At 41.2% G+C, this 18,366-nt stretch overlaps 2 protein-coding genes across 2 annotated transcripts in view; one reads left to right on the forward strand and one right to left on the reverse strand.

Annotated features, from left to right (window-relative positions):
* Positions 1 to 18,366, reverse strand: part of LOC117457987 (protein turtle homolog B-like) — a 142,819-nt gene that overhangs the window by 102,071 nt on the left and 22,382 nt on the right. The window lies entirely within an intron of this gene.
* On the forward strand, positions 10 to 3,378 carry LOC117457988 (uncharacterized). Its single transcript, XM_034098221.2, has 8 exons — positions 10 to 22; positions 337 to 427; positions 655 to 820; positions 905 to 1,013; positions 1,519 to 1,597; positions 1,703 to 1,844; positions 2,012 to 2,078; positions 2,442 to 3,378. Exons 3-8 carry the CDS (start codon positions 736 to 738, stop codon positions 2,851 to 2,853), a joined length of 894 nt encoding a protein of 297 aa, XP_033954112.1. The 5' UTR covers positions 10 to 22; positions 337 to 427; positions 655 to 735; the 3' UTR covers positions 2,854 to 3,378.

Raw genomic sequence — 18,366 nt, forward strand, 5'->3', positions numbered from 1 at the left:
TCGTGGAGAAGTTTGGAGAGAGGTAATTAAAAATAGTGGGGTTTTTTCTTGTTTTTGCTGAATGTTATGTTGGTTTGAAAAAGGTATATGAATCTTCTTTCAGGGGAAAAGATAAGACGGGACACTACTTTCAAGTCTCACATTTACCTAGACCACCAACATAAACATGCACAACACATGTACCAAAACACACGTTCAGTAGTGTTTTTAATTTATTAGGATGCCTATTAGCTGCAGAATATGCTACAGCCATTATACTGGGGTGCAACACATGTTTTAGAAATACTTAAGATCTAATTTGACAATGCTGGTAATTTAGTTTTTCTGTGTTTGCAGTCCTACCAGTGAGACAAAAAAGGCCTTGGCTGCAGCTTTGATTCATGGGTTTCCCTCCTTGAAGGACGAGTCGGACACAAGCAGTGGCTTCGTAAGTAATTAACATTTTATTGAGGAATTGATGCTAAAACAGTCAGTTGAACACAATATAACTCATCTCCCAGCACCAGAGTACTGGACTTCTGTGCTGTTTGATGCCCGGTGTTGTCAGACAGACATACAGACAAACCCTGTTCTAGATGGCTCAGCCACATGTTGTCGCCACGCTATCAAAATGTGCCTCATCTCTATTCACCAAAGACTTTCATTTCTTGACAGGGATACTGGTTCACCCCAGGACGGAACCACCGCCCAGCCACTGGATTCCTCGAAGAGAGGCTTCGGAACATCAGAAAGAGGATGAGAAAACCGGCCAGGTCACGGAGCACGCAGCAGACACCACCACAAAGTAGTGAAGCTGGCACTCGTAGGACATTCATACCAGGTAATCGTTGGAACTGAATAATTTGTTTAAGTAATACAGACACATAATTTGAGATTGTTAATATCCTTATGTGTACTTTTATAGAATGTACCATATCGGAAGAAAGAGCCATACAGTGTAAAGAATGGCTGAAACACAATTCGCAGCCCCTCAACCAGGTGGAGCAATACATGCAGGATACAGCAGTGTACAGGTCAGTAGGAATGCACTGAGGACACTAGCTGCAGCACTCATTCAATGTCATTTTGCCTATGCATGCATCTCATCATGGTACTGTTGCACCTCAAGTCATTCAAATCTGAACTACAGACTTCTCAAAACAAACTACTACTAGACCTCTCACACCTATGACCTAACCCCTGCTCATTATGATGCTATAGTGGGATGGCTCAGGGGAGGACAAGGGACCAGTGCCATGTACCTGTCAAAAATAAAAGGGCACAACACCAGTGGGAGCTCCATTACTCTTCCCCCCCCCCCCCCCCCCCCCCATAATCGACACAAACATGGGGATGAATGCATTTTACTATTATGCTACCAAAATGTGGAACACCCTACCACCAGCCATCAAGAAAGTGCAACTCCTTACCCTCCAAAACTGCCATACAAGAGCACCTGTCTGCAACTGCCCTCGGGGCTTTTTGTGTTATCCTTTTAACATTCTTGTACTGCTGTACTTTCTGCAAACTATCAAACAGGGCCAAGTCTTTAAGGGAAAACGGGTGGGACATTCAGGGGATCCGCCAAGAGTTCCCACATCTATTCACTCCAGGCATGGTAAGTTAGGAAGGAGTATATGTTTACATATGATGTGGATGCATTGTTTATAACAATCTTTTATCAGTATGTCAGCTGCCACATTGAATTTTCTTTGAATTTTAGATTGCACAGGACTTTCAGATCCTACATAGAGAGGCTGCGCCTAAGCTCTTCGAAACCTGGCTCCCTTTGTTTAAAGACAAGATCCTGCACCTGGCGAGACGGGAAGGGAAACTTATCTCGTCGCTTGATGGATTAACACCCGGTAATACATTGTTATATTGTACAGTAGACTTTATTTTGCTACTAAATGACCAATTCACAGATTTGCCATGCCACATATTGATACCTATAAAATTGTCTTCCTACAAATTGTTTGGGGGAACTTGCTCTGAGCCAGTTACCAACACTGCTTCCACCAACTGTCTACAGGGTTGGTCGAAAAGTGTTCCGGTACACTATCGAGGGGTCTAAGTTGGCCTTCATCGATCATAAGCCTGTAAGTCCCTCTGCATATCTAAAGGGAAATGTTATTCTTTTAATCACTTGAACCCAGCATCCATATTCTTGGGGGGGTGGCTGGGACATTATCCAAAAATGGCAGCTAGATCGGCTATTTTTGGCGAAGAGATTTGGTGAAGATGGAAAACAGTGGTCTAAAGTACAGAGCCAACCAGGTCCAGTTTAAGTGGTTAAGAATGTGCCTGACTGCCTGTTATTCCTTGGCTCAAGAATAATTCAGAACATTGTTTCTGAATATGCATTTTATCAGCCACTGCCAAATCTTGCTTACCCTTTGCTTTTGCACAATCTTTTACTTTGTTTAATTTATCTTGTCTTTTGTTCTTTATTTCTTTCTCAGGTTGGAACAAACTTGGTGGAGTACCTCCATGAGGCGAAGGTGTCAAGACCTTACCCATATGTCCTGTCCCTGGGAAACGATATTTGGCACACCTCTCAGGCGTTCGTTATTCTTGATGGGGAGGCGTTGGAACAAAACACATTGCTTCAGGCAGTCGATGTCTGTTTCAAGGTATTCTATATCTTTGACATCGACTACACAAAGCAGTGTGAAGCTGTATGGAAATTCTTCCAAAATGCAGTGTACGAAATCAAGGGAGGAGAGGAGTCAAAACCTGCTACGTCCTTGCGTGCAGCAATACTTGCTTGCAAGTAGACTTGTGGTCTTGATCCTTTTCTTTTCTTCTGCTGGTCCTCCTGTTCTATTCTCTCTCTTCTTCTGCTTGGCTCAGAATAGGGTTCTATCTGGTTAAATCAAATATTGCAGGATTTTTGAAGTGTGATGTTCAAAATACTACCTAATGCTCAAAGTATTTTATGAGCAAGTTGTGTGCTGAGTTAAAAGAGCTAAATGGTGGAAGCATAAATTGTTATTTGCACATCTTAGTTTCCTGTCGTTCGGATCACCTAAAGGAGCAGTACATTTTTGTGATCATGTTGGAGGATTTTCTTTGTAACGTTTACATGGCCAGTATATGAACCAGTAATTTCTGAAAAAACGTATGTTGCTATTAGTGGTTCTCAAACCAGAAGCAAAGATTTTGAGATTTAGAAAGGGCAGATCTACAAGCTCATAGCATGGCACAAAGTGCTATGAGCTTGTAGATCTGGATGCTGTTATGATATGTTTATTCTAATGTGTGTTATGTACAGTACAGCCTGTAAACAACACACAGAACACAGCCTGTGTTGTTTACAGGCTGTACTGTACATGCATAAATGTTAAGTTTTGTTTAAAGAAAGTTTTGCCCTTTATTGTGAACTGAATCTTTTGCACTTTATTGAACTGTCAATTGTTATAACAATAAAATGAATATTTTTCTAAGATTCCAACATTGTTTAAAAGCGTTTATTGCATATTATATTATTTGCATGACCAAATATAGGATGTATTTTAAAAGGGTTTGTAATTTAAATGTTTAAGAGACATGGGTATTGCATTAAAAACATGACGATAATAACTTGTAGAATTAACCCATCGCAGCTATTATGACCCAGCATTTGGGTGTAATATTTAACCCAATCTATGGTAGAATTAACCCAGGGCTGTAATTAATTTAACCCAGCATTTGGGTGTAATATTTAACCCAATCTATGGTAGAATTAACCCAGGGCTGTAATTAATTTAACCCAGCATTTGGGTGTAATATTTAACCCAATCTATGGTAGAATTAACCCAGGGCTGTAATTAATTTAACCCAGCATTTGGATTAAATGTATAACCCATCTGCTGGGTTAAAATACACAACCCATTTCGTTGGGTCAAATTAACTACTGCTGGGTTGGTCCAATATTGATCCTGGCGTTGGGTTAAAAAACGACCCAAATGGGGTTGTTTTTAACCCAGCATTTTTTAGTGTGTAAGGCCCCGGCCACACGAGGACGAAAACGGTCGTTTGCGTTACTGTTTAGTGTCATATAGACCGTTCGGCCACACGAGGACGACCGAATACGGCACTAAACGACTGCGGAAACGATAACGGGTCCCAAGGTGGATAGAAAGGCATACGCAACGCTCTGGGGGGTCCAACGGCTCCGGGTTTACGCCCTATACGATAATTTTCTGATAATGATGAGGCAATAGCCCCACCTCTGCTGCTCACCCCCGCGTCAAAGTAAACTGCACACTGAATTCAGATTATTTATCTTTCTCTTTATATGGACATAAATGCGAGTGAAGTCTAATCTGACAGGACGGAGACACGCAGCTCTGCTCACCTGCAGCTCCTCCCGCTGTGATGCAGCGGTGAACGGAGCAAAACACACACTTCAAGTCAGATCATCACCCTTAGCTATTTTAATTACCTCTCAAACTCCCTAAACTAGTTATAAATATGTTTATTTTTACTGTCGGCCGGGTCACTCATTACTGGATCAGCTGCTGCATGAGACAGACACTGACGCTGTCAGAAGAGAGGGAGGAAAAAGAGAGGCTCCATATATTTTATTATTATATTATATAGAGTCGTTATTCATTTGTTTTAAAGCTCAATAAATAACAAAGAAGACCTTTGACCGGCACTTTTATAATTTTGACCGGAAGATTTAAATTTTAATACACGTTGACTGGCGAAAAACTCTGCCCGGTTCCCTCGGCCCCCACCGCGAAGAATAAACAGAAGGGGAACCATGACAACCATGCTTCTTCGCTGCTTTTGTGGAGGAAGTTACAGCGCCACGTACAGGCTCGGCATATGTACTGCAGCTTCTCCAGCGGTTGGAGCTAAACGGAGCTGTCTCGAATTGTTTTCTAACACGACCCTTTTATTTATATTAGGTCTTAAAGTGTTTGCATGAATTAGGGCGTGGTCACTTTGATGGACACGTACATGCCTCACTGTCAGCTAACAGCAACTTGTCCACTCTGCTACTAGGCTACAACCATAGAGGCTACAACGTTAGTTAGTCATAGTACTGTTCTTGACCCTTTAGCTTTAGCCGTGTTCGTGGTGATTGTGCCTTTTAGGGAATATTGTTACAAATACCAGACAATTAAAATGTCGTGCTGTGCCCTTGAATGTACTAACAGAACTTCCAAGAAGTCTAAAATGATAATATTATACATGTTAACCCCGTTCGCAGGTGTTTGTGTGCTTGGTAGCTTAGCTTGTTACTTAATAGCCAGCTAAGGACGTAACCCTTTATGCATACATATACATTTTAGTTTATGATTCAGCCTTGGGTAAGACTTTTATAGTCTATGGCTATGACGCCCATAATGCTAAACGGGAGAAAATGTTAATAGGGGACCCGATTATCCCAGTGGTGGCCGCCGGAGCTAACGAAGCCGCAGGGGGCTAGCTCCAGCCGGCGTCCCGGAGCTAGCCCACTGCGGCTCCGTTAGCTCCTGGCGGTGGAGTCCGTCTTTTCTCAACGTGTGAATGACAACATTAAGAATAACAAAATATAGCTAATTCTCTTGCAGATTGTCTCATTTGATTATGAATGTAACGTTTATATAGGGGAACTACACTGTTAGCAGTAACTTGGTATGCATGTATTTCATGTTAGCTTAGCTTCTTAGCCTTAGCTAGCTCTGTTTACTTCCAGTTCAGAGGCAGCAGGTCCCGCCTCGGCTCCGCCTCTTTGCCCTTATTTGGAGCAGGCGGGATTAGACTCTGACGTCACAGTCGAGCCGTTAGTGGCCGACTCCGCCTACTAAGGGCTTCACGGCAAATCTGCAGAATCCTATGGGTGACGTCACGGACACTACGTCCATTTATATATACAGTCTATGGTGTGGACAGACACTATCCGGTGAATATTGCGTGTGGACGGAAGCTTTTTTGCGATTGCGTTTGCGTTAATCCTATGCGTTTAGCCGTTTTCGTCCTCGTGTGGCCGGGGCCTAAAGACGGAGGCAATTACAAATGAATGTGCAGCAGCACAGAGTGTTACCACCAGACTAATAAGATAACCAAAGTGCAACAAAACAGTGCTACAACCCCTTAGATATATTAGGGGGCTTTAAACACTAATGCAGCACCAAAGGGTGGAGACTTGACCTAATTCTGATACCCTACTCCTACTTGGAATTCACAGGAGAACTTTCCAGGGTGCATCTGCATCACACAGCCTTGATGTTATAACACTGCAAACATTGTGAATGGTCTGGATAACATTGTTGACTTTCATAGACATTTATCTGTATTGAATGTCTAAGCAAACAGCTGAAGCCGATCTGTCAAGGTGACCCTTTGCTTAAACCAGACAGACTTCAGGTCAGCCAGTTCTATCACGGTGTTGCCGTCAGCAGAATGTCCACTACGGATTTCCTCCATTAATCCTGTCCTTCTCCATGACCCATTTTCCCTGGTGCTGATGCTTATTGTCTGTGTCCATACTAAATCCTGCATGAAAGTCAGAGTTCAGTGTTCTCTGCCTATAGAGCCAAAAGTGTCAAAGATTCTGTTAGCAACCAAATATATAACTTGAGATATTATAGTCCATCCCTTGATGCAATGGCATAAATTCCACCAATTAGCTGCTGCTTCACTAGCTGCACTGATGATTCAGCCTTGGTACTGTTTACCCTAACGGTACCCGTCCAGGCAAAGCAGTCTGTGTTACGGACTGGAACACTATGACACACTGAGTTTTCACACATGCAACTTTGTTCAAATAAAACCCCTATATGATCACTTTAAGACTTAATATGGGTTTATTTATCATCAAAAAGGTAACTATCTATTCCTAGAATGGGTCATTTTAACCAATCATAGAACAGCTGTATAATGCAGCATTGAAAATTCTCGCCACACAAGTCCCAAAGAAATTAACTGGCCATTAAAGCACATTTTCGTAGTGGCCAAACAATGGGATAGTCCATGACGCCATAGGTCCCAAAAATACATTTTCCAATTGACCTCCAATGATAAAGAGATATATCTGTTAATCGTGCAGCGTATATTTTTTTCTGAGGTTAATCAAATTCTGAACGCTTTAATATCCCTGAAATCATTAAGTCAATAATGTTGTAAAATGTGCTATCCAGAGTTATTCCCCTCTACATTTAAGATATTTCACTAAGCAAAGACCAGCCCTGACGGAGTGGTTGGGTTTTCAAATAGTAGCTATAAATAGTAGTTTTAATTTTCCAGCCCATGAAAACTCTTCAATACTGACAGTAGTAACAAGAAAGCTAAAAATGTGTTATAAATTATCTCTATTTTAGAAACACATACCCTAAGTATCACTCTTGCAAACATTGTCCGAAGAACATGTTTTTAAATGTACTGCAAGTTACTTCTAAAGCTGCTGCAGGCTTCTACCTAGGACGGATAAGTGTTTTTGAGCCTCTTATGTTTGACTGGCTGGAATTAAGGGCAGATGGCTGAGGGAGGATCAGCGGACCCTCAAGTTCAGGAATTCTCCCAAATAAGTGGGGGCAACCCAATGCATGACTCAGTTCAGTACAAGCCCTTATTTCATCTTAAGGCCTGGACACACCAAGCTGACACCAAATAACTCACACAGACAGACCCCCGGCTGTTGTGTCGCCTCGCGTCTCTGCGTCTTGGCCATGTGTCGCACTGGAACACACCGCAAAGACTTCAGCCGACGGCCAAGAAGCAAGTACGAACTGTGCATGCGTGAGTGGCAATAACTCTCCTTACCAGCAGGCGGCGTTAGTGTGTATTCGGTCATTCAAAAGAGGCAACAACCGGAAGAGAGGCCGTTTCTCAATCGCAAGGATGCTGGCTTGGTAGTCGCATACTTCCAAGTCACTGCATTCAGAAACGAAGCAAGTATGCTTCCAAGCCACGGCTTCGAAAAACGAAGAAGAATGGAACAGGCTAACAAGTGTGCCACTCTCTCTAACGGTTTCAACATAAACTGTACCGAAAATAAATACCTCACGATGTCTATCTAATTATGAACTTGCTTTACTTTCACGGAACACATTTATGGTGGTAACAAATTTAACAAAGTAACAAATGTACCAACACTACACATGTTCTACGCCACTACATACTTACATTTAAATGTGTGCTGCGTCGGTTCAGCCATTCTCCGCAAGGGTTTTTGAAATTGGTCCGTGCGCAAAGCATTGTGGGGATTTTAAGGACGCGAAGTCTACCCATGTGCAGCCTCGAAATTTCCCCCAAACCAAGGACGCGGCCTCCGTGGAATTCCAAGTATGCTGGAGATTGGAACAGTACTTTCGGCGGCACTCGATGACGTAGCATCCTTGAAATATTGGCTTGGAAGCCAGTACCCTCGAGATTGAGAAATGGCCACAGAGTGCGTGATAACCGAGAGAAGAAGAACAGACTGCGTGATATAAACAAACAACAAATACCGTGTGCGTTCCATTTTCACTCTACAACGAGAAGCTCATGGGGCTTTCCCGAACCTGTGTCGAGAGCTGGAGTTAAATGAAATCTCAGATTTGCCTTCTTAATAGTTTGTTTGGGTCCCTCACTTCCGTTTCGCTCCTCATGCACTGATTCGCTAGCTGAACAGCCAATCAGAGTGATTTATTTTGTCGACAGCCTTTGGCCGACCGAAAAGGTGTCGACACGGCTGTAAAGACACAACGGTGCGGGACACACCAATCTCAGTAGGGCGTGTCGACGCTCATCGTCGGCCTGACGCCCATCGACGGCCACAATCGGCTTGGTGTGTCCGGGCCTTTAATGACTCAGTGATATTTATCAATTGACAGCAACTACAAATCAGTTAACATGCTGTCTGTTTAGCTGTCAGAATGCATTAGGAGCTCCAGGGCCTGTGTCCACATAGTGCCTTATTCTGAGCACCAGTATCTTTTTTCAATTGTTTATAAAGAGGAGATGTAGAGTGCGTCCGCCTGGAGATAAAGTGTTGCACCCGGCGTATTTTTTCTCAGTGCTCTGCTGTTTCTCTGAATTCGCTCCGAGCTCTCAAGGATGAACATATTTGAACTTTTCAGAAAAGCGCTGATGACGTCCATGAAGGAATTTAAGACAAATCTTGTTTTTGGCCATGTCTTTCAGATGGAAACTATCATAACATAGACTGAAAGCTCATTTGTTTGAGCAGATCAGCCAGCAGACATTGCTGTTGCCTGGGAGTAGTGCTGCGTACCGGTACGCCGAACCGGTACTGGACTTGTAAAAAGTTTCGGTTCAAGTCCGGTTAAAACCGGAACGTCGGGAACCGGTACTTGGACTCGCAAAAAAACTAGCACTTACGTATATTCTGGTGTCTGTTGTTATTTAAACATTCCCTGATAAACGTTATTCAGCGTCAATAAATGAGTGCTAATCCCAGTGTGCTCAGTGTACAACATCACATGTCATTTCACCTTCGATTCACGGTTTGAAAACCTAGCATTTCGCCACATGCTAATGCTAACCGGACGTGAATAATTTTCAGAATAAGAGTATTAATATTGTGAACTTCCGGTTTTTTCAGAATAAAACTGATTTAAATTAAATAGTGTATTTAATTCAAAATTACGCCATATCAACATTGATTTTAATTTCTAACAGTATGTATGTACATCACTATGTATGTAGTATGTACTGTATAATGTACACATGTAGAGTTGTAGAAAAGACATGGTGTACAGACAGTACACTCTGACTGTACAGTCACTACAGTGTATACTGTAGGTGTGTAACAGTGTAATGCGTATAGTCTACTCTACACTCTACACGCAACATTTTAGGGATTTAGGCTCAGTCAGCTCAGGGACTGTTTGGTTACTTTAGTTTGGTAAATGAAATACATGTTTGAACTTTGTAGTAGTTCACTGTAGTTGCTGTCATAAGTCATTTGTAGACTAAGTGGCAAAAAGTGTTTTTTTTACATTTGTACTTTGTAGAGAAATGTAGACACACGTTGGAAGGGAGCGCAATAAACCTGACGAGTTTGAATTTGAGTTGATTATGAGTTAATTTTCAATTGATAATTAGCTCACTTTAGTTACTCACACAACTTGACACAAGCCATGGGTTCAGGTCCGGACTTATAAGTCCGGACCTGAACCTGAACCTCTGGACTTGAGTCCGGACCTGAACCTGAATGTGAGTCCAGGTACGCAGCACTACCTGGGAGTGTGTGACTCTTATCTCCGTACAGGCGTACACCCATCGTCCTCCTCTCTCTACTGCTGTCAGACTTAGCGGTGAAGCTCATTCAGACAAAGTGGGAGGGCAAGTATCTTCTGGTTGGTTGTAATGAAAAAACACATTGCAAATAAAAGGCAAATGCTAGTCCGTCTTATAAAATTTGTGAGACGTAAAGAAATCGATATCACAGAAACATTTAAAATGCTCTAGGAGGGTTTTTATTATTAATAGCCTGAGGGAGACTCTGCCCATCACCTTTCTGCCAGAAGAGGATGCTACAGTATGTAGACCGAGGGGATCAGTCTTCCCCACATGTTTCTCTGTAAAGACACTGGGAACAGGTCACCATAACATCCCATTAATTTAAGTACTGAAGATGTTCTTAGCATGATAGAGGGAACATATCAAATGAAGGAGTGACCACAGTGATTGGTTCTCCTAACTGCACCAGATGCTACAAGTAGCAAGTCTCACACATAGATTTTAAAAGTCATTCATTAGTTCCTTAGAAGAAAAAGAAAAAAGTTACTATGAGTTACAGCAGCATCATTTAGCACTGATCACTGCCATTAATGCCCAAATGTCAGAAATCAAGACTCAAAACCAAAATCAGACTAAAAACCGTTTGAAGGGTCTTGAGTTCTACCATGACCTCAGGAACATTCCTTGTTTCCCCAGCAACACATCAGCAATGCTGTAGCCTATAGCATAACTTCCCACCAAGGCGAAGCCACTTAACGCAACATTTTAATTACACAGTACTAATGTGCAAGTTGACTGATGGATGTGTCAACACATATCTTGAATACAAATCCACAAAAATGTTTTTCTTTTGTTACTAACCATAAATACATTGCAATGTCAATATTTGTATGCAATTTAAAGAATCAATACTAATGAGCAGTCATTTTTTAAAACCTGGATACAACTTGTGTCACTAAAATGCACCTTAGCTTACTTCATGATTAAACTAGAGGTGTTGTCTTGACAAGCCACATGGCGTAAACAGTTGTAAATAAACACTTAAAACAATGGAAACTACTAATAACATACATACACAACAAATGATATCACCTGTTTTGACTTCACATGTTCACCATTGCTAGTGGTACAGGTTGTCTTTAGTGTTTGTTTGTATTGGCAGAACTCTGTCTTGTATTGATTGTATATACAGATTTAATGAGATTTTTCATTAAAAATGACATGTGAAGATTCCCTTCTGTTTCACATCTTGGAAGAGACGGCATTTTCATTTTGTAATTTGCCTCCCCTTTCTTTACACACACAAACAAAGGACCAACAGTTGGAGCCGTTTGGATTCAGTGTCTTGTTAGAGCTGCCGTTGTTCCTTCCAGATGTATTGGTCCTTCTCTCTGCCATGACAATGTCATGGTTATGGGGATGACATAAGCCACAGAAATAGTTTACAATAATTCAAGTCAAGGGTGTGAAGGGTGATGGACTGATCGACGAATGACATACTGTCTTCATAAGTTAACAGTTTTTGTCGCTCTGGATAGATCGGCTGTTATTTATAGCAGCGTGTGTGGAATGTGTCTGTTACTGAAGCTCTACAACGTCTCCTGTCTACCTGCGCCTTGTGTGGTGTTCTGTGATTTCCATCAGTTCCAGTTCAGAATTTATTTTAAATGTACACCTGATTACTCTAAAATGTAAATAATACAAATAGCATATACACTCCCTAACACCTCTGTTAGCGCTATGCTCCATATTGTTTAAAAACATTATAGTGACAAATATGGCTTTCTTTCTTTGGTAAAAGCATGAATAAATACAGTTTTCCTACTAATACAATACAAATATTACCTGTTTCATCTTAGTTTTTTTTATCAAATTGGTATCAAGAGTGGTATATATGTATGGGCTAAATGTATGTTATCGTGACATCCATTGTTCTGACAGTGCCGCTTAAACTTTTAAAAGAACATTCTCATAGCCAGATTGGGAACCAGTTGATATCCATCTTAATTAAACAGAAAGACGAGATAATTATCGCAAGGCTCAGAGGACACAAGTATAGCTCACTGAAATCAAAGTTGCATTTGCTAAATAATACAGAACGTTTCCTAGAAAAACTGTTATCAAATTGAATTGAAGGTTTAAACAAGATTGCTATCTTCTTAAAAAGCTTGTTGGATTCCCTACCATTTCAAACTGTTAATTGATTTACTTACAGCAATAGAAATGTTCTAAATAAGAAACTTTGCCCGGCTTCATAGACAATAAAGCAAACAACAGCATTCTGAAAACAATCAAATTGGTTGGATTACTTGCAACATTACATTGGTGTGTTTCCTTATATTACAGCATGTCAGCAACAACAGGCTTAGAACAGATAACAGTTCTCGTAACACGCCTTCATGCTTTTAATAATGTACATGTATCTCTGCAAATACTCAACTCAGCTATGAAGGAGTTGACTGACTCTGAGGCCCAGATGGTTTCCTCTCTTTTCAGCCAAACCCACTTGCTGCTCTTTTTGGCTGATTCTAAAGATTACTTTAAGTCTTGATGTAAGCTTCGATCAAAATCCTTCAGTAAACTGGTGTTAGATGTGAATACAAACCAAAGGCAGTTCCCTTCTACATTGCTTCAGTCATAGCTCTGTATGTCTCTTCATGTCATGACAACGTTAGTTCTCTTGTGTAAGCATATTGGACTTGATCTACAGTCCAAACGTGGAACTGGCCTCATGTCATTGTTGACAAAATGACTGCTTTTGCTGATCGCCACCTGAAAACACACTCAAAACTGTTTAGCCTCATCTACTCTAGTCAGGCTCAGGACAACATTTTTCTTTCAGCCCCGCTTAATGGAAAGATTCAGAAAACAGGCTGTTTTTCTCAACTCCAACTGATGTGATCTGCTTAAACAAAAAGTAAGTCCTCATCCTTGAAGTCTTTCTTGTAAAACCATAGAAAATACAGTTTTAAATTACATCCGATAAAGTGTAAATATCAGCTTTGTGTAGCATGCTGAAGTTATTTTTGGATTAAAGCCAAAGACGCCACCGACGAATGAGAAACGGAGTAAAATACAAAAGGTCAGAATTATGCTTTATCTGTATTGACCCTATGCACACACATACACAAGCATTCAGTACATTGTATCTATGTTGTGAATATGTGAGGCATAGGGATGGGTATCGTTAGGATTTGATCTCTTATCGATACTTTTCAATAATTTGGTGCTCAAAATTATTGAGAATGGTTTAAAGTTAAACTAAGGAAGTAGACGTAACACATACCCAGTGGCGGTGCCAGCGTATGGCTGGGGTAGGCTACAGCCATACCAAGAAATGGCTGAGCCCCACCTTAGCCCCACCATGAAAAATTATCTTGAAGTAAGCAAATTCAATTAAATAATAAGCAAAATGCTAAATGTTGAGAACACGGCTTGCGAAAATATACGGGTCGTGTCCACAACACACAAACTGATCCTTCTGTTACAACAAGTGCACGTTACTGATGCAATATGGTGGAGACCATTCAGGCTTGTGCTAGAAGAGGGGTGCAAGGAATAGTCTAAGTATTGGGGGAGTTTTATACACTAAAGGTGTGAGAATTCTCTGGCGTTATAATATCAGCGCGGCCGCGGTCAGATCATAATGCCTCCGAATGCAATTTGAATAGACCTACAGCCAATCAGAGCAACGAAACGTTGGGTCTGCGTCACGCCTTACTGATTGAGATCAATCGGAACCGCCATTCAGTATCCCCATTGGATCTTCAACGTGTACTATCATACGTCACGTTCACAGTGATCCCTTTTTATTTACTACAAGACAAATGTGCCGTTTTATTTCATCCAGTTCCATTTTGATTGAGACAGGGAAATAATCTAAACCTCAAGTGTGGCGTTTCACTGTCCAGGGGGCGATATAGCGTGTATTTAATTACATTGCAAATACTGACTTGAGCCCCACCACTGTATGGGTTAGCCCTACCATAGATTACCCAACACAAATACTCTGGCGCCGCCACTGCACATACCGATAGCAACACCGTTTGTCCAGCGGCTTAACGGTATACCGATGCCGTCCAATCAGGTACCGGTATTGACTTAGTACCGGTTCTCGATACCCATCCCTAGCATGATAAAAGCTTATCAAAAGTAAGTTTACTTGCTATTACAGAGTTAAAAGATACTGTTTGATCCTAAGAAGTCTACACTGTGTCCACTGATCTGGCTCAGAGGACTGCACGAGTAAAACTATTTTTTATAGTATAACATGGTAGAATTAAATGATGGCATGCTATCTCTGCGATTAGTCATCATCTGTCTCCACAGACCTGACTTGTGTTTGCCATTAAAGAAATGTCAAATTCTAATTTGAAAGGAAGAAGCTCAGAAGCCACCCACCATATATAAGCCTCTGGCTGTTAGAGAGATGCCAACATGTGTACAGCTGCTTATTAGTCAGTAACATTATGTCATAGTTCTGACAGGGTCATGGCATCGGCTCACACCGGATAACAAGGCCACACATTGAAATCGTCCACAAGGAAATCATTATATTCTACGCTGTCTTATTTTGATTAAGTCCTTCAGTTTAACTCACAATAATATAAATAGACGCCTAGTTTTTTAAAGAAGGAGAAGAGGTGCATACACTACAACTGAAGCAGATGTTCAACAGCAGGATTCATGACAGATATGTTGGACACAAATCCTGTATTTGTGAAATGCTGCTGTCCAATCTCCACAGTCAGCACATTTTACCTGGTGCTAGAGGAGATACAATGCCAGCTCCCTAATACGTCTCTATTTAGACATGACAGCTATTCCCGCCTCACTTCATGTCCACAGTGCACTCTCCCTGCTCTGAACACGGACAGATTTCCTCTTTCCAGAAAGCTCACCATTTGCCATTCCTTTTTTTACAATCTTCCTGTAACCATCAAGACACACCGTTTCCTCTCCAAGCTGCTCTGTGATACTTACTTTATTTCAGTGAACTGTCATGCCTTCCATTGATGCCCATGTGTCTGCATTGTTCCTTAGCTGTACAGTAAAGATCTGACCTTTCCATGGAAAGATAACAACAAGTTCACGTCAGCAGTTGGCTAATTAAGTTGTTACTTGAGACATTGGAAGCAGAGGCTAGCAGGATGATCTATCTGAGAGTCATGGATACTGAAATGTGCACAGGGATACAGCTACTGCACATACAGCTGTTTGTTTCAAAGAATACAGCTTGTTTTAAAAAAGGTCAATATGTAACATTTCAGCATTAAAATGTCTAAAGCTATGTAAGATTGGGTCGAGTTGAATATTAACAAAATCTGTCTGTTTTTTTCAAGGTTTTGTCATGTGCTCGCTGCGACGGCATCATCAATTAAGAGACCGAATTGTTATTGGTGGTTTTTAACTAGTTTTTTTTTTTTTACCAGATTAAGGATTTTAATAACTGGATTTGTGGATCTTCAGATATCAGAGACACAAGATGAGCAAATGTTAACAGCCAAACAGCAGACCTTTAACGTAAAACTGTTATCACTGGTCACTGGAAATCTGGTCCATTTGCAAATGAGTATGGTTCGTCTGGGTTGGTTTAAAAGCTGACAATGGAACCAAACCAAAACCGAACAGAGACACAAAGGCGTTACAGTCCTGTCGCTAGTCATTGTTAATAACATGTGGCCAATTAGCAGTGCAGTAACACCAAAAAGTGTCTAAGTGGTTACTTCTTCGTAAGCTCTTTGTGAGTCACAATAACAGCTATCCTTCAGAAGCATTACAGTTAGTCCACAAGCTGTGTGGAGGCGGCAGCGGTCACAGCGGGAACACATGGAGCACCTTGGAAAGCACATGAAATGTCAGGTTGGATCGGTAACACAAGTGTTGTCACAAGATTATTAACCGGTATGAACTGTTCCCCTTCATGGCAGCCGTAGCTCTCTTACAACTCCACTGAGAGTAAAGATGTACTCTGAAAATACTGAGACATTTACTTTAAACAGTTTCACATCACTGTGTTTGGCAGTGGCGAGCCGTGAGTTGTGTACCTAGGGCCTCTGACACTTCACGTAAACACAAAGTCCCTCCTCCTGTCCTTTTGGATGAAGCACTTGATGGCGGGTCACGCAGCTGATCCTTTGCCACTCCCGTTTATCATTGGAACTCAATCTTGAAAATGACTCGGTTAATCATTTCGCAACGATGTCATCACTGACATGAGCCATCACGAACGAACTTATGCTAATCATAAATCTATCGATTAGATTTATGATTCGAAAATAATAAAAGTAGGGTAGACATGTGGATATTATCCGGCTGAACAAAACATGCATTTATCAAACAGGTTCGTTTTCCACAGACCTTATTTCCTTATATATATATATATATATATATATATACACCTTATTTTCCAAAATCCGATGGAGAAATCTCATTGCTTTTTTGTCGAGGGAACCCGAGCGCAGCTTACTTCGGGGTTTTAGGACGCGTCACTGCAACACTTTATACACATGCATACACTTCACAGCGGGCGGATCTTGTCATAAAGTCCGCGAAAATAAAGCCCACCCATTTAGAGGGAAGATATGATACATATGATATACATTACTCTCTCTATATAGTTACTATAGCTGGCCCTCTGTGAATGTACAGAGGGACCAACAAGCTCTCCCGTCTTCACGGTAACGCAGAGACGGCATTTAACCCTTCATATTCCAACAAAAACTGAACAGGCAGATTCGAAGGATTTATTTCTTTGGAAATGTTATTTTAAAGTTATTTTGGTAAAACTAATGAAAAATGTATGTTTTAATGTTTTAAAATATTATTTTTTAGAATATCTTCGGGCCTAGAGGGCCTTGATGGCTCGCCACTGGTGTTTGGGTTAGTTGAAACTAATAATATTAACTTTAAATAAAAAAAAAGTTCAGGTTCAACTTAATATTATTGCTTTCAACCAACCTAATACAGTTATGGGACATTTGTTGACATAATACATGTAATTAATGTCAACGTTTCAGTTGTTTCAGTGAATGAAGAGGGAACGTCCTGGTAATCTAAACTGCTTTTAAGATGTTGGGTCTAATTACTGCCAACCACAATTCTGTGTGGAAAACTGTATCAATCCATGTACTACAGAGCAGTGAGGGGATCATGTGTTAGTTTCTGTGCCACACCAACATCCATCAGTTTGTCTGCTGTATGAATAGATATTATTATTGAACCCATACACAACCCCTGCCTATAGAACCTGCCTCTTGGTTCGCAGTATCAGGGTTAGGGTGTGAAGTTCATATATTGGGCTGAATTTAGATTAGCAGAGCTGAGGCTATCTGAGGTATCTTGTGGCTCTATCCAATGAATGTTTAATGGGTCTGGAGATGTCGGCGTGGAGGAAGCTGACTGTGCTGCATCAGTAGGCCGGGCTGTAAAATGAGACAGGCAGGAAGCCGGCAGCTGGGGATGGAGGGGGGGAGGGAGTATTCAATGTATACATGGGAGCAGGAAACCAAAAGACACACTGCTGCACTAACAACCCTCAGAATGAAGATGGTATTGGTATGAATAAACATTTTGGAAATGCTCCTTTCAAAACCTGCTTATTTTAGGAGAAACAGACACTTCAACATGTTTACACCGCTAAGCCTGAGAGGTCACAGAGGGGTTAACATTAATTAATCAGAGTGGTACATACAAGTTGAATTTATAAATGATTAGAAACAGCCGTCTTTCTTTACAAGCACAGAAGCAAGCCGGCTACAAAACGGGTCTAATAAATCATGTCGTGTCTGTCCGACCAACGATCACCAATACTACGAAGAGCGGCCCACACACACAAAACAGCATTGTGTCCACGGAGGCAAAACCAAACTTTTGCTCAAAAATGTTTACATGTAAGTTTTCTTGGCAACATATCTTAGCTATTGTTGAATTTATGTATTCATTGGCGCATATCCAAACGGACATATTGGGTCGTTGATCATTCTATCTGCTGTACAACTAAATGTGAAAAAGCCAACAATATGCCGTAACTTTACATCATTCTTATTGAAAAGAGAGGTGGCCACACAAGGTGTCTCAGCAGTGTGTTCGACTGGCCTTACCTAACCCCGGGGTGATGTGAGGGGTTAAGCTGGGAAACTAACAGCCGTCATTTCAATTCGTCATGCACCTGAATGGTGTCCTTCACAGTTGCTCCATACTTTAATAAAGCTTCCCCTGCCAATC

This window comes from Pseudochaenichthys georgianus, chromosome 14 (assembly GCF_902827115.2).
Source record: "Pseudochaenichthys georgianus chromosome 14, fPseGeo1.2, whole genome shotgun sequence".
NCBI lineage: Eukaryota > Metazoa > Chordata > Actinopteri > Perciformes > Channichthyidae > Pseudochaenichthys > Pseudochaenichthys georgianus.